The sequence below is a fragment of the Denticeps clupeoides genome, chromosome 8 (assembly GCF_900700375.1).
Source record: "Denticeps clupeoides chromosome 8, fDenClu1.1, whole genome shotgun sequence".
Taxonomy (NCBI): domain Eukaryota; kingdom Metazoa; phylum Chordata; class Actinopteri; order Clupeiformes; family Denticipitidae; genus Denticeps; species Denticeps clupeoides.
The window spans coordinates 21,453,304-21,469,999 of record NC_041714.1 but is presented as its reverse complement, the minus strand read 5'-3'; the positions used below and the strand labels follow the sequence as shown (position 1 = coordinate 21,469,999).

Here is a 16,696-nt window from a genome sequence, read left to right as displayed (position 1 = left end):
ACCAAGAAGCAATATAATAAATGCATTATTTTTTTAAAAAAAGCTCACAATAAATATACAATTAGTTCGATATAGATTCGTTATTAACTGTATTGTTTTAATTGCACACGTAGGTACAATGGCAGTAATGAGAGAAGTGTTCGTTTATTGATTGATTGATTGATTGATTGACGTTTGTAAAAAAAACGGCCCCGCCCAGCCACGCCCCGGTCCGCAGACCTGCGCCACACCTGCCTCCCCTCGGGGCATCTTTCTCCGGACGCACTTCTGACTTTTTCCAGCGGAACAGCGCCGCTCAGCGGACAAAGAAAATCACATTCTTTATACAGCGTTTAATTAAAAAGGTTTTAATCAATATTATCAAAATACAATACAAAAAGTCAACCAAATCACAAAACAAAAGGTATAATAAAATTAGACATTATGCAAAAAATGTAAAACAACGTAAAAAAGGCAATAGATGTTTTTTATTTTTTATTATAAATAACATCAAAAATAGTCTTGATAATATTCTGAATTATGTTGTTAGCACATGGATGGCATGCACTGAGAACATGATGCTTTTTCATAAGTTCTTAAGTTATTTCAAGAGCCATTTCCTCTTCACATCAAATTTACTGAAAGAATATATATTTATATGAAAATGCTACAAAACATAATAAATATTTGGAAACTGCAGTCATGAATGCCTTCAGGTGAAATGCATACAAGGTTCATGTAAGACATTTTGCAAAAATGTGTATGAATGTGTCTTCATAACTTTTAGTTGACAGGATATCAACTTGATGGAAAGACAATACTTTTTTATATTATTATAAAATATACTTTTTTCCAACAATTCTTGTTGGTTGTGGGGTCTAAATGAATTACATATTTTGGTGCGGGTCACAAATAAATATTCTAATTGGATTATTGGTGGCTAGTGATGAGAGTAACGTTGCAGAGATGAAAAGACTTGCTAATGGGAGCTCGAAGCGCCCTCTAGCGGCTGACTCGCTTTCACTAAACAGCACAGCAAGCAAATGAAGTTGCACCAGAAAAACAAAAACATGAAGTCCTGAACGATCTGTGTTACTGAAAAAAATAATGCTAAATCAGATCAGGCACACATACACACACACACACACACACACACACACATGTGGTTTACTCTACAGAGTCAGAGGTACTCTCTCCGTTTCCAGGAGTGGGAAACGCTGGTAAATGGTCATCTTCCTGAGCTTGGAAAGATTGGCTGTGATTTAGCAAGCGCCACGTCCAGATGGGCTGCCAGTGGATGGCGCCGCCTCAATAATTCGGCCCTTTGCTGAAAGGGTCTCTCCTCATCATCGCGCCGTAACACATTGATGGGTGGCACACGCCCGGCTGGCCGGGCTCACCCGGGTAACCGCTCTTACCCTCTGCTCCATTCAGGCCAGGGGGACCAGGTTTCCCCGGGTGGCCTGGCTTGCTGATTCCAGGTGGACCTTCTGGACCTTAAACATTTTTTTAAAAGAATTGTCATACCAGTCGCACTAGAGGATGACAAAAAGAATGTCTTTAGATAAGGGGTCTCTACCTGGAAGTCCTGGCACACCTGGATCTCCAGTAACTGATCTTCCTTGACTTCCCTTTTCACCCATTTCTCCCGGCTCTCCTGAAAATTAATACGATTAATGACGATTATGCGGCAAAACACGCAAGTTCAAGCGCCAGTGATGAAAAATTCACAATTTATTACCTTTGACACCGGGAATACCAGGTCGACCAGGTATCCCTCGATGTCCCTGCATTCCATTTGATCCAGGTATTCCTGGAAAGCCCCTGGAGCCGGAAGGTCCTGCAGGGCCAGGTGGACCTGGGTTCCCTGGCCTTGTGTGACAGTTATGACATTCTCTCTGCTGGCTGCTAAACAGGAGAGCTGGAATCTCAGCTGCAATTACAAAGGCACTGTCTTAAAATGTTGCCAAATGGGAAAAAAATGGTCCTAGAAAACCTTTATATATATATATATATATATTATATAATATATTAAAAAAAGACATTGAATGAGAAGTTTTGTCCAAAAAAATGTCCTGGAAAAGATATATATATATATTTTTTTTCATGACCATTTACGTTGGTAGATTCTCACTGAAGGCATCAAAACTATGAATGAACACATGTGGAATTCTGTGCTTAACAAAATGGTCCCCACAGTCACCGGACCAGAACCCAATCGAGATGGTTTGGGGTGAGCTGGACCAACAAGTGCTAAACACCTCTGGGAACTCCTTCAAGACTGTTGGAGAAGCATTTCAGGTGACGACCTCTTGAAGCTCATCGAGAGAATGCCAAGAGTGTGCAAAGCAGGAATCAGAGCAAAGAAACTAGAATATAAAACATGTTTTCACGTATTTCACCTTTTTTTGTTAAGTACAGAACTCCACATGTGTTCATTCATAGTTTTGATGCCTTCAGTGAGAATCTACCAACGTAAATGGTCATGAAAATAAAGAAAACACATTGAATGAGAAGGTGTGTCCAAACTTTTGGCCTGTACTGTGTGTGTATGTTTGTATGTGTGTATATATTTAAAATACACAAGAAAACGAATTAAGTTGTTACCATTATGTTTCAGTTTTAATATGATTTGCATAAAGTACATTTGCTGCATCGTGACTTCATCTACTGTGTCACACTGTAATCTAACTACACATGACCAGTTGACATGGGCAGTCGATACTCATGCATCACGTCCTGCAGAGTCAGACTCGTATCTTAATGCTGCTGCTGATTCAGTTGATCAGATGCAGATTCATGCTCCTGCTAATTAGCTCACGCTGCTCTACCAAGGATCTATGTAAAACTCTGTCATCTTGATCCCTTTCTTATAACCACTAGGTGTCAGTAGTAATGGTTCTTAAAACATTTACAAACGAATGGGAAAAAATGGCTTGAGAGCAAGAGTGTAACGAATTTCTGAAAATTGCTTGCATCTGAGCTCCAGAAATGCCCGGCAGAAAAAAGAAAGAAAAAAGAAAGAAACATCCATTCAAATTCCAAATTTTATTTGTCACATACATAGTCATACATGGTATGATATGTAGTGAAATGCTTTACGTATGATATGTATGGTATGCATTTCAGAACTTGCATTTTTCTCACCAGGTCAGCTTAGATCTAGTTCCCGTCCAAGTCTGGCAAATGTTGTGAATTTACACCGGAACGCTTTGCTAATAATAAAATGTGCTGACACACATGTCATCAGAAGCAACAGAAGAAACTGACGAGTTGGAATTATTGCCAATACGTAACTCAATACAGCTTCCAGTGTTTTAGCAGTGTAATCAATGTTCTTCTCCAAATGGTGAAGACAATAATCCACACTGGGCTGAAAATTGCCGTACGCGGGCAACAGAGACAAGAAGAGCACCGAATTATCACAGAATTAAGATGCTAAACAGGGTGCATTGGAAGCTAATGGACAACAACAGAGACTGTAGACAGGACAAGACCAATGAGTGCACTAAATAAGTGAAGTGAAATGATTGTCACATGTGATACACAGCAGCACAGCATACGGTGCACACAGGGAAATTTGTCCTCTGTGTTTAACCCATCACACTGAGTGAGCAGTGGGCGGCCATGACAGGCGCCCAGGGAGCAGTGTGTGGGGACGGTGCTTTGCTCAGTGGCACCTCAGTGGCACCTTGGTGTATAGAAATACAGAATATGCCCCCCCCCCAAAAAAAAACAAAACTGGCAGTGAGAGAACAGTGTATTGTAGGGTTGCATCAGTGTTTTCAAGAGAGAGTTTGTCATTAGATTTAGCATCAAGTTTATCATCCCCTGCCAGTCTGCCAGCACACTGACCAAACACTGTATATTCCGTATATAAACCGTGTATATACAGTCTATATACCGCTTACACCGTATATACTCACAGACCCACACATTCACACCATGCAACACTCACACAAACACACTGCGATGCTGATGGACCCGGAACACCAGCGCAGTCACTCCTTTAAAGGAAGGAAACGATCAATAACAAGATTTTTGCATATATGGTGTCAGAGGTGAGCTCCTGGGTTTGCAGGATATGTCAAAGGAGGCATCAGGGTGAGAATGCATCACAATGGTGAGGCTAATGAAAGCACTACAAGTACTTACGCCCCTTTGGGTTTTGGGCCCAATCAATTTCTCAGACCATGTCATCAATTGGCTTAGGAAAGATCAAGCATGTTAGTTATCAAGCGGGGCAGTGTTGGCCTAGTGGTTAAAGAAGCAGCCCCCTAATCAGAATCCCGATCCTCCAAGGTGCCACTGAGCAAAGAACTGTCCCCACACACTGCTATCATGGCTGCCCACTGCTCACTCATTTATATACACTTGTCTAGTGTCTATGATCACAGCACTGCAAGGTGCCAAGCAGCCGAACTATTGTACCAATTGTGGGCAAGGGCAGAATCTGCATAAAACAGTCAACGAAAAAAAAAAAAATCCCCACAATCAACATCAGAGAGAAGTCAATTTCATGAAGTTATACTTACATCTAAGAACTTCTCTGCAGATTTGCTGAATGTGTTGTTCAGACAACTCTCTGCCCTGCAAATAGTTGCCAAAATTGATAAGGTGTATAATTCACTGAATATCAATTAAAAATATATATACATACAGGTCTCCCTTCAGTTCCTGGTGGTCCAGGAGGGCCCACATCGCCGGCCTCTCCTCTTATGCCGGCGGAACCCCTCGGCCCTGGTTGACCAGGTAGTCCCAGGTGACCCGCTGTTCCCCTCTGACCGGGTTCTCCTGTTGTCCCTTTCTGGCACACACACAAGCAGAGCTTCAAATACTCTTCACCGCTAACCTCATCTGCGCTCTGCAGTCAGATGATGAGCCCACCTCTCCTTTTTGTCCAGGTGACCCGAAAGATCCCTGCCAAGAAACGAGCAAAAAGACTGCAAATCAGCAAAAAGCCACCGCTTGTTGGATGTGATTCATTCAAATTTTACATCTTACAGAGACATTAACTTTAATAATTGGACTTACATGATTCCCTGGAAGTCCACGGTCACCTTTCTCACCCTTCAAGCCCTGTAGAGGCGCAATACTCATTAATCTAATTACGTCATAAAAACAAAAAAAAGTTTAGCATATTTTTACAAGTTTAAATCATGTGTGGTATGAGCACACCATACGTGACACCACACACTTAAAATAGGATTTTACATTAAAAGGGGAGACAGACTGTTTCAGGGCCAATTGAGATGACGATTTTTACCAAAGTTGCCCGACTAAAATATTGAGAAATACAAATTAATTTGAAGTAAAACTTTCGAAATAGGCAACTGACAGCTCTACTAACATTATCATGTCCCCAATATTCACCAATTAGCGGTCATGCAGTTATGAAAAGGGAGTAATACCTCTAGTCCTCGTTCGCCAATGTCACCTCGCTGTCCCTGCAGAGAAACCATGAGAGACAACATGAAGCCAGATGCCATTATTGGTAATGTCTGGGCTGAAATATCAAACAAGAGGAGGTCACCCATGTCATGGGTGGTAGTAGCCTAGTGGGGTAAAACACTTGCCTATGAATTAGAAGACCCAGGTTCAAATCCTACTTACTACCATCGTGTCCCTGAGAAAGACACTTAACCCTGAGTGTCTCCAGGGGGACTGTCCCTGTAACTACTGATTGTAAGTCGCTCATGATAAGGGCGTCTGATAAATGCCATAAATGTAAATGTCATAAATCTCTTGTAATCTCTAATTTTGAAATTATGTCTCGTATTATTCTTCAAAATCTTTCCTCCTTAAACACTATTTCCAGTTCCTCAGAACAGGAAACGTCTTCTTTTTCGTCAGTTATGTAATATGTTCTAAAGACGTATTTCTTTACGAAGGGACCGTGACCTGTAACTAAAATAAGTGAGTTATGCATGTGTCCGTCATGTTATAAAGTAGAACATGAACCACACTGTGCCCAATTTCCACAGTAAATCAGCCTGTCATGCCAAGTCAGGTTGTTTGGACAGTTGGCAGCAGGATCTTAAAGTCAGCGTGATTCTTTTTTTTTTTTTAATGTTTGAATTTGAACGGGTTACCACAATCCATGTCCTTTCTGGTCAAAAACAGCAAATTCCATGATTTGATGGTCCATGAAGGCACCACACGAACTCAAGTGTTCCTAAACCCTTACAGACTGTTTTAGATTTTAAAAAAAAATGGAAAAACCCAAAGATTTGAAGAACAATCTTATAAAAGAAGTGTCATTTATAGTCCCAGGTTGTTTATGGCGTCTGGCTGTGGTGTACAGCCTCTCCTGTGTGCTGTTCACGGGGACTCCACCAGGGCTCTTCTCCAGCAGCCAACGTTCCTATCTGGTCGAAGAAAGGCTCTTTATAGATTCAGTTCATGTAAGAGCTGAGAGACATCATATTGCATCATCTGAGAGTCACGGATTCCGTGTTTCCCTCAGGAATATGACTCCAACGATTCATTTTGCGGTGTTGATTTAACCCTCACCTCCTTCTGGAACGCAGGCTTAATTCCATGAATGGATTGCTTGTTTGCCACCACATAAATTATTAATTTAAAAATAAAAGTTAATAAGGGGTAAACTTGGAAAATCACCACATTATAAAGGAGGCTTTGGCTCCTAGAACCCTGTTTAAAATGCAGCGTCAGTGTTTTTCCGCCCTCATTAAAACAACTAAATGTAATTAAGGATGGTAGTAATTTAACAACATTTTTTGGAGTACACATCTGTATTCTTTTAATGTAACAGTAAATCTTGGGGTAAATCCAGTGTCATGCAATGTTCAAATACCTTTTGTCCCATTATGCCCGGCATTCCTGAGTGCCCTGGCTGGCCATTTCTCCCGGCTTCTCCGGGCTTACCCTTGACAAAGTCCAGACATTTTGGAAAAGAATCACAGTCTACATGGCAACAGGCGTGCTAATTATTTATTTAACGCCTTATAGGCAAGTGCAGGTAAAGTTATCAACAGAGAAACAAAATGGTTAAACCTGCTTTCCAAGAAACGTTGCCAGAACATACAATCACACCAAACACACCAATCCTCATGGGGTTAAAAGGATATTAATTTACCTCCTGTCCTGGAACCCCTGGGTGCCCCCGTGCTCCACTTTCACCTTTACTTCCCTATATGGTAAAAAAAAAAATGTATAAGAATATGGAATTACATATTATTCCAGGTCAATGGCGTTATGTATACAATCAAATGAATTAATTGTCATCGATGCTGCAACTCAACTCAATTTTTATTTCGGACATCGAACCAGGGATCACACACATTCAACAGAAACACATTAAAAGTGGCTTTTGGAAGTAAGAGCTAAGAAACGGGGCTAGTCTGTTGGTGAATAGCCCCTCTGAGGCATATGGGAGCCGTTTATTGCGACCCTCAGCACTTTTTTGGAGCCAATGGACGATGGTCAAGAAACCAACTTCTATGCAGTTGTTGAGGCCTGCAGTTTGAGTGAAGGGAACGAGGATGTTAACAATGTCTTCAGGGAGGCTTCGGAGCAGGAACACCTACGACCTGTTAACAAGTCTCGGCTGTGGAACAGCGATGAAAAAAGAAGGATCTTCATGAGACCACCGGAGGCTGAAACATGGTGATTGTTGACTGGAATTTTTTTTTGTTGCTATCCTGCCGACCGTATAGATGGCTGAAAGCACAATGAAAACCTTACGTTTTTATGTTTGCTGTCATCCAGAGGCCAAGTCATGTCTTATCAGCAGGGAACTCCAGCGGAACAGGAACTTGTAAAGGGGTTTATGATGCAGCATACAGGCATTTTCGGTTGCTCTGGATGTCAAAGCAAGGCTCAGCAAACAACCTGGTGCTTCAGTTTCAGTGTTTTTGGACCCGGGTTTGAAATCTGTGGAATAGTAAATCCCAGTATGCTTGGCTGGGGTTCACATGCTTTGCTCAGCAGATGTATTTCAGGTTGCTGTTGGTCTGGGTGGACAGTGGATTGTTAGCACTTTCAGGCCAGTGCCTTCACTCATCGTGTGCTAATTTGACAACCAGTAGGTCTGGAGGGAGAGGGCTTTTGGTCGAGAACACAACTCTGACACAAATGCATGTTTTGGTCTGTTGTCCATGTTGCTAGACAGCAGATCCTGGTTCTTCCACTTGACACAACACTGGGGTGTTGCAGGATCAGTGCACTGATGAAGAGTGGTTTACGAAGACCAAGTACCTGAAACACTTTGTCATATTCAGGAGGAGGCAAAAGGAAGCAAGCCAAGGCCATCTCCAAAGAGTCCTGACTTGAGTCAAACTTGACATTTCCTCAAGTACTGTCTGAAATGCATGTACTCCATTACATTTACTCTGTTAGTAACTTTTTGGGAAAAAAAAAAAAAAAAACTTCCAAAAGTAGGTTTACAGCATCATACTTTTTTTTTCTTCATTTCTGAATTTGAAACTCTACTCTTACTTTCCTACTTTGGGCAACACTCGATTCTTCCTTTAAACCACTTATCGCATACATCAGACATGCTTTAATTTTGGCATTAGATCAAACCCATGACTATGTTTCACGACTCAGACGTAACAACAATATTCACGTCACACCGTCTCACCAATGAGAGCAGTCACATGACCACACACAAACCACAATGTGTACTGTTGTGGCCAAAAGTTTTAAGAATGACACAAATACCGTTTTTAGATATTTTGTCAGTTGTTTCTGTGGTGTACTAAAGTATACCAAGTATTTCTGGGGGTATAGCTCAGTGGTAGAGCATTTGACTGCAGATCAAGAGGTCCCAGGTTCAAATCCTGGTGCCCCCTGTAATAGTGCATTCATTCTTATGGGGCAGTGGTTGCCTAGCGGTTAAGGAAGCGGCCCCGTAATCAGAAGGTTGCCGGTTCGAATCCCGATCCGCCAAGGTGCCACTGAGGTGCCACTGAGCAAATCACCATCCCCACACACTGCTCCCCATGGCTGCCCACTGCTCACCAAGGGTGATGGCTAAATACAGAGGACAAATTTCACTGTGTGCACCGTGTGCTGTGCTACTGTGTATCACACATGACAATCACTTCACTTAACTTACCAAACTGCCAAGCTGCCAGTGAAGATGAGCAAAGCACCATCCCCACACTGCTCCCCGGGCGCCTGTCATGGCTGCCCACTGCTCACCAAGGTGCTGTGTTCAGAATGACAATCACTTCACTTTCACTTTATTGCAAAGAGTCAATATTTGCCCTTTTTTTCAAGACCTCTGCAATTCAACCTGACTTCTGGCCAACTTCTGGGCCAAATCCTGAGTGATGGCAATCCATTTCTTCACAACCAGTGCTTGTGGTTTGCCAGAATTTGTGGGCTTGTCACTTGAGGATTAAAGTCCGGCGAGTTTCCAGGCCATGGACCAAACATTTTTAGTTCTCTCTTTGGTCTGATGGGACGGTGCTCCATCATGCTGGAGAAGGCATTGTTCTTCACCAACCTGGTCTTGGATGGTTGGGAGAAGTTGCTGTCGGAGGATGCTTTGGTACCATTCTTTACTCATGGCTGTGTTCTTATGAAAATATTGTGAGTGAGCCCACTCCCTTGGATGAGAAGCAGCCCCACACATGAATGGTCTCAGGATGCTTTACTGTTGTCACGAGACAGGACTGATGGTAGCGCTCACTTTTTCTTCTCCAGACAATCATTTTTCCAGATGCCCCAAACTATCGGAAAGGGGCTTCAACAGAGAAAATGACTTTAGCCCAGTCCTCAACACTCTTCAACACTCTCTCATATTTAAAATATAAAAAGGGTGAAAATAGGCTCATAGGTTAAAGGTGAAAGTGAAGTATTGTCATAGTGAAAAACTGCAGCACAGCACCAATGTATCAATGTATTCAACCATCACCCTTGGTGAGCAGTGGGCAGCCATGACAGGGGAGCAGTGTGTGGGACGGTGTTTTGCTCAGTGGCACCTCAGTCGCACCTCGGCAACTCGAGGTTCGAACTGGCAACCTTCCGATTACGGGTCCGCTGCCTTACCCACTAGTCCTCCACCGCTTTTATTTATCCCACTAATTACTACAAATCATACTTTAATAAGTTATTACTAATGTTATTAGGAAATACCTTGTTGGTAGAAAAAAGAAATGAGATATTATAATCCAACAGTTACTCAGTACTGGAGTAGTCTTATCACTACATACTTTTGTACTCTTACTTGAGTACTTTTTTGGATTACTTTTGTCAGAATTGGCTACAGCTGGAAACATCACCTGGGGCCAATCAGGACGGATTTTAAAAAGCATGTGATTCAGCCCCTCTGGAGCGGCGGCATTTTCGTGGAATCTGTTTGTGGACTTGACCATGCAACTGTTCTGTGTTTTCATGCAATCGGCACATGCCTGCAGGCTAGTTTATGTTGATCCCCTTGATTTCCCCGTTTTCACCCATTGCGCCGTGTTTATTTGAGTTCCTTTATTGTTATTAATAAGTACTTGCCCCAAGTATGTCCCGCCTCTGCGTTTCTTTCCCCCGTCAACATTTACTTGTATTATTTTGGAGTACTGCTACTCATACTTGAATAAAACATTTAGCTACTCTACGCACACCTGCAGAAATAACCTTTTTGGGTGCTGCAGAATAAAAAAATGTAGTAAAGGACGTGTTTAACTTGTGTGTCTTTGCACCCCAGTGCTGAACTCTGAAGGCCATTTTGCATAACGATGCATTCATAGCAGTTTAAGCCAGTGGGAAAAACTGTTTTCCACTTCATGCCCTCATAAACGCGGTTCATATTTTAATGCACTTCCATGGGCATGACAGAAACATGTAAAAAAATTAGTTGGGAAGGCTGGGATAGTTTTCCTTAATGAAGGAAATGCAGAGGACATCTACTTTTCTGAAGTGTATCGTTAATCGACTGAAAAAAGGATCAGCACAGCATTCGGAGGGCTGGGGTCTGGGCAGCAATTATGGTGAGAGGAGACAAACTGGTGCCTTTAGCTTTGCCAAACACCTTGATCAGATCAGGACACCAAAGGCTGATGTGAACCATGTGTTGCTTGGCAGGGCAAAGACTCTTTGAAACAGTAGCTCCACCAGCAAAGCAAATCTCCATGCACCCCCCCCCCCCCCCCCCCCCCCCCAAAAAAAAAAAAAAATTAAAAAATCTATTTCAATTTTTTTGTTGATATGGCTTCTACTACATGAGCAGAGTCTAGTGACTCCACAGCCCCGGCTGACCCAGTTAGAGACTCCAGGAGGTGGTGTGTGCTGAACAGCACCAGTACATGGAGCTGTCCATTAAAGTGCAGTTATAGAAGGTTTAGGGAGCACTACTACCCTGGCCCAAATATGAATAGTCAAAGATTTTTAGCTTTGATTACATTTGCGACAGGATGTGGCTTACTTTGCTTCTCTTCTTGTCCTGATGTGCCTATGCTTCTGCAGCACAGCAAATATGGACTCTTGACCTGTTTTTCATGGCTCCAATCACTAAAAATTCTTGTGGCCAGACAGCTGTTCTCCACAAACTTTCCAGGTTTTAACAGTTCGCAACCCAATTTAGTCATTTTAGCAATCTCCATAGCGACTTTATTTGCTTCGTACCAGCCAATTATTGCAATAAAAATGCAATATTAATACTGAAACAGAGTGGCGTCGTTTCTACAACCATGGCATGTGTCTTCTGACAAAACCAAGAAAGCTAGTTCTCTACAGAAATATATAGACCAAGAGGAATGGATTCAGACCAAACAAGAACCAGAGGAAGCAATCATCATAAGAGTAGTCCAGGAAAGTGTGACATCATCAGAATCTACCCTGGTGCATTAATTCAGCTGTTGTACATTTGAAATAAAGAAAAAACTTGCATTGTAACCTTAGGTCCAGGTTGTCCAGAAGAACCAGGCATTCCCTGTAAACCAGTTTCACCCTGAAAAAAAACCCACAGAGACATGTATGGTCTGAGTGTGCTAGTAATACATGATAAAAATACAATCTGGCGTCCATATGCTGCTGTTTTGTTCAGCGTTACTGAAGTTAATTTGAGAGAATGAGAGATATCAGACTAGTAGACCTCACAAACATCACACATCACAAGACTCAGCAACTCACTGGGCTTCCAGGTGATCCTTTACTTCCTTTTGGTCCTGGCAGCCCCGCTTCACCCTTGATGGAATAAAGCATCGTTTGCATTTCAACTTCAGTTAATATCGATATTGTCATGTACACAACAACATAATAGGAAAATGGTAATGAAAAGTAGATGGCCTTAAAAGAGAGCCTGGAGGAACATATCGTATTAAATAGGCAATGGGTGTGGTATTTTTATTATTGCCCACCTGTCTATCATAATGAAAAAGTACCAGATAGTACCATCAATAGCAACAGATGACTTGTGCAATTTTATTGTTACACAATTTGGGTAGAAAAATCTGAAGAGCCCCAGTTTCAGCTGCCGGTGAAGGCTGTTAACCCGAAGGAATGAGTTATGCTTTAGGGATGTAGCCAGGCTTGGTGGTTTGATACTTAATGACTCAGAATTTGGACAGTCCAACCCTTTCTAATATTTGGACAAGAATGGCGCATCAGAGATGGACCAACAGTTGCTTAGACCAGCCAGAACCTTCTTGATAACAAGGAGTAACTGCAGCAGGTTACAAACGCACTGGTACAATGACTAAAATACATTAATTGATAAAAACTGATGAGCAGCGATATCAGACAGAGAAGGTTGTTGAGCAGACAACTGGCAAGGGCTGAAAATGGAACTTTTAATCAACTTTATGACTTAAAAAACAGTAGTGGGGCAATGGAGTGTTCAAAAGGAATTTTCCACTACATAATGAGATTAGAATTCTATATTTAATTAAATGTGACTTGAATGTAGACGAACAGACATCTATTAGAAGATAACAGGGACTCACCATTTCTCCCCTTTCTCCTTTGTTGCCAAGTATCCCAGGAATGCCCTGTTAATTAATAATAATAAATGTAAAAATATCCTACTATACTCCTTTCCCTATAGTGTGTGCAAAGACCTAATCTGCAAGTAGACAAAGGTAAGGGCACAGCAGGGTACGCGGTCCATCTAATGAAGCTAACATGCGTAGCTTTGGGATGGATGGTTCTGGTTTCCTCTGGATGTCTGGATTAATCATACATGAAACATCTCCCCCAAGAGCATCATGGGCTTTATCAAGCTTAATAGCTTTAACAGGATGTTAAAGGCAAAGGTATATTTCCCATTTATACAGGAAGCAGCGCTACAGCAGATGACAGTGGGACGGCACACCTACACACTGGGTCTTTGGGAGGTGATGAAAGTTACAGGAACCATACAGGAACTATGATAGCACAGCTAGCATAGTTTAAGATGACAAAGGCATATTTGAATCAAGCCATATTTGTCATATTAAGCCTTTCTATAAGGAAACATTTACATCACAATTCAAGTCTAAGGAAGCTTCCATGAAGCGTGAGCAGGTGTTGAAGTTCTTTGGAAAGTTACGGTTATTTGATTGTTGTGAACGTGCCAAGATATGTCCGTTTGTCAATTTTAAGAGGTCCCATAGCAATATATGCTTCCCTTTTGAAGTATGATGCATGAGAATTATCTGTGGAAAGCATTTACTCAACCATTAGAACTTTCAACTTCCACCATATATAACATACATACCAATTCAATCTCATCAAAGGACAGTCTCTTGTAATTCAGTATTTTTGGTCCCTGGAATATAAGAAATCTTCGAAAGGCTTTATGGAAACCCTTAAACATTAAAACAGTGGTTTTAATGCACATTTTCTTTGCTGACGTAAATTTGCAACTGTTAGTACACTTCATTTATTTTACTGAAAATTTTATTCCAGTTTTACTGCATTTGATAGAAAAAAATTTGTTTTGATAAAAGTTCAAGCCTGGTGACTAGTGGAGTTTATCGTGATTTACTCGGACATGGCATGTACAATGCAATATATGGTACATGAACTGCTATCATTTATCCTAGTTCATCACCATTCCCAAATCCAATCTGGAGCCAGACGACAAGAGCGATCCCCAAAGATTGTTGTTTCTTCTTTCGTGGCAGCAGATTTTGACAGGGTCTTGTATGGGACGTTTGCCAGGGCTTCTGTTTTTGTTACTTTCTATTTCAGCCTAGGCCTGGGATCCCCCGAGTTCCCCTGGCAAAACTCTTCTGAAGGGGTCATTTCCTTAATCCGGATTTTGCAGCAGTTACTCAACAAGCTCTCCATGGCTAGTGTGTAATTGATGGTTTTCAATCGTAATCACTGTGACACTTGTTCATCTCGAAAAAGTCGTAACTCAGACCTCCCCAGCACTAATGGCAATGGTTATACTGCAACATACAATCTTAATAAACATCTCTTAGGGACAATATGCACAATGAAATTAGCCATTTTGTTTCATTAATGTGCCTTTTTTAGTATTTAAAAGAACATTTGGCAGACTATTTAAAATCTTTATTTTCTGTGTTGATTTACTTGGAACCTGAAGTCAATACTTGTTATTTATAGACAAATGGGAACAGTGGAAAGATCATTTAAAGTTCCCCTTAGGAGCTGCGATTGAGCTAAATGCAAAATCTTTGGTATCTGAATTGACAGTGCGTAAATAAACACTTCACATTTTTTACCATGTCCAGCTGAGGTACCTTGAAATAGCCCTCTGGTAAATATCCATGATAAGCGGAAGCAGATGTCTGGTTGGGATTTCCTCTTCAGGGAATTGTAAAAGAACATGGAAACATGTTGCAAAATAGCTTCCAAAATTCAAAAAGAATACTAAACGACCATGTTGGAACGAGCAAATTAATTCTGTTGGTGGGAGACGTTGCTATAAAAGCACAATCAGGCCACTTTAGTTGGCCTTTAGTTCAAAGAACACAAAAAGGAGACGGCAAAAAGCAGGCAATGTCAATTGGCTCTGCTCCCTCATTCAAAAGCACAAAAAATCTCTAGAAAATACTGAATCCCTTTAAGCATAACTTGAGTTCCCAAAATGCCCCAATTAATTGTCTTATTGATTCAATTTAGTACAACATTTAATTTCATGCATTTGGCAGACGCCCTTATCCAGAGCAACTTACAACGTGCTTCCATGTTACCATCGATGGAGTGATCTGTTCTGGTTCACTAGGACAACTGACTGCAATTTAAATGTAGCTTACTCCAGCTAGTTATGTCATATTACATGTGCCTATATATGACAGGATTTTCATGGTGTTTCTGGGATTTAAGCGTTCTATAAATTAGTGTTTAAATTGTTGAAAGTGCACTTACTGGATGTCCCTCGCGGCCATCAGTACCAGGAATACCAGGATTGCCAGCATCTCCCTTTAAGAAGAGGTCACAGTGCAACACAGACAGATGCATGACAATGGAAAGCAATCAAATACATTAGAAAAAGAAAATAATCATACAAGCTTTTTAATTTTAGTTTTTGACTTTAGTTTAACTAAACCAGTCAAAGCCCCCAATCTAATGTAGAGTCCATTGAGTTTTATGGTTTCATGTTTTCTGCTTGAACAATAAACATGTCCCCTGTCTTCTTTTGCATGGACATGTATGTTCCCACATTGAAATCATAAAGTTGTACGTTTAAGGGCTTGGGAAACAGATGTCCACCAAGTTGATGATGAAGTGTGCTGGCATAATGAAAACCATATGCCAGGCAAGGCCATACAAACACACATTGTGAGCAGGGACATGAAGAACAATGGTGCAAATTCACCCACACGTCTCAACATGGCCACACAGCGAGAGCACATGTGCCAAACAACACTGCAAAACCCTAGATGTTCTCCTGAGAATTAATCCGCCCAGTTACCCTTAAGGCTTCTTTCAACAGTCTGTTTATCCTTTTGTAGCAGACATCTGAGACACTTTGGTACAAACCTTTGGGCCAGTCTTTCCTGGAATCCCATCCTTTCCATCTCTGCCTTGGTGACCCTACAAACCAAGGAACGTCAGCAAATACTGTATATGCCAGCTTTGACATCATTGACCCCTAAGAGTGTGAGTTTACATACTGGCTCTCCTGGGTATCCTGGTGGACCAACTGCGCCTTTGCTTCCCACCTCACCCTAAAAGAAAGGTGATATACTCAGTTTGTTGCCTCACCTTCCAGGGTGACCGATTAGAGAAAACACCAGAAAAGTTGAAAAAAGAAACCAGGAGGATATGTCATATGCTGTCTCAAGGGTTGCCCTTGACTATTGATGACTATTATGATCACCTAACCTTGACTATGCAGCACCTGGAATGGAGACAATGGCCTTTAGTCAAGTGCCATTATCAAAACCCCTCATGAGGAAATGTCTCCATCCCTTCTGTAGATCAGTGGTTCTCTTTAAACAGGAGATGTTTTTTCTGGACTCCATCAACCTCACACCTAATTAGTATGATACGTGGAACTTCCTCAACTTGTGATCACTTAGAAGTGATGAACAATGTAATAATGTAATGATGTGTAGTGACAGTGGTGAGCTGAGGGTTGTTGGTACACTCTGTGTGTTTTGTAGTGAGATGTCACTTCAGCTCTGCATGTTTCATGGGCTCAATCACTAGGAACTGAAGGCAGCTGGTGGAAATGATGAGACATTTTATCTTTGGAGCCCCCTTGCCATGTTTCACGAACCCCACTTTGAAAACCACTGATGCACTGACACTGTAGAATCTGTGAGAGGGAGAACTAAAGATGATATGGTGGCTTATG

The 16,696-nt window shown here is 41.5% G+C and overlaps 1 protein-coding gene and 1 non-coding gene across 4 annotated transcripts in view; one reads left to right on the top strand and one right to left on the bottom strand.

Annotated features, from left to right (window-relative positions):
* Positions 1-484: 484 nt before the first annotated feature.
* Positions 485-16,696, bottom strand: part of col21a1 (collagen, type XXI, alpha 1) — a 29,520-nt gene continuing 13,308 nt past the window's right edge. The window contains exons 15-30 of one of the 3 annotated variants that reach the window (XM_028987994.1): positions 16,011-16,064; positions 15,877-15,930; positions 15,262-15,315; positions 12,888-12,932; positions 12,076-12,129; positions 11,840-11,893; positions 7,079-7,132; positions 6,797-6,868; positions 5,391-5,426; positions 5,014-5,058; positions 4,867-4,899; positions 4,640-4,786; positions 4,515-4,569; positions 1,721-1,912; positions 1,559-1,636; positions 485-1,475 (exon numbers count right to left, since the gene is read on the bottom strand). In XM_028987994.1, coding sequence (XP_028843827.1) covers positions 1,288-1,475; positions 1,559-1,636; positions 1,721-1,912; positions 4,515-4,569; positions 4,640-4,786; positions 4,867-4,899; positions 5,014-5,058; positions 5,391-5,426; positions 6,797-6,868; positions 7,079-7,132; positions 11,840-11,893; positions 12,076-12,129; positions 12,888-12,932; positions 15,262-15,315; positions 15,877-15,930; positions 16,011-16,064 — 1,215 coding nt within the window. In that variant the 3' untranslated portion in view covers positions 485-1,287. Of the gene's footprint in view, positions 1,476-1,558; positions 1,637-1,720; positions 1,913-4,514; positions 4,570-4,639; positions 4,787-4,866; positions 4,900-5,013; positions 5,059-5,390; positions 5,427-6,796; positions 6,869-7,078; positions 7,133-11,839; positions 11,894-12,075; positions 12,130-12,887; positions 12,933-15,261; positions 15,316-15,876; positions 15,931-16,010; positions 16,065-16,696 lie in introns of those variants that run through there. The other 2 variants (XM_028987995.1, XR_003750479.1) reach the window with 2 other exon arrangements.
* On the top strand, positions 8,724-8,795 carry trnac-gca (transfer RNA cysteine (anticodon GCA)). Its single transcript has one exon. It is a non-coding gene; the product is annotated as a tRNA-Cys (tRNA).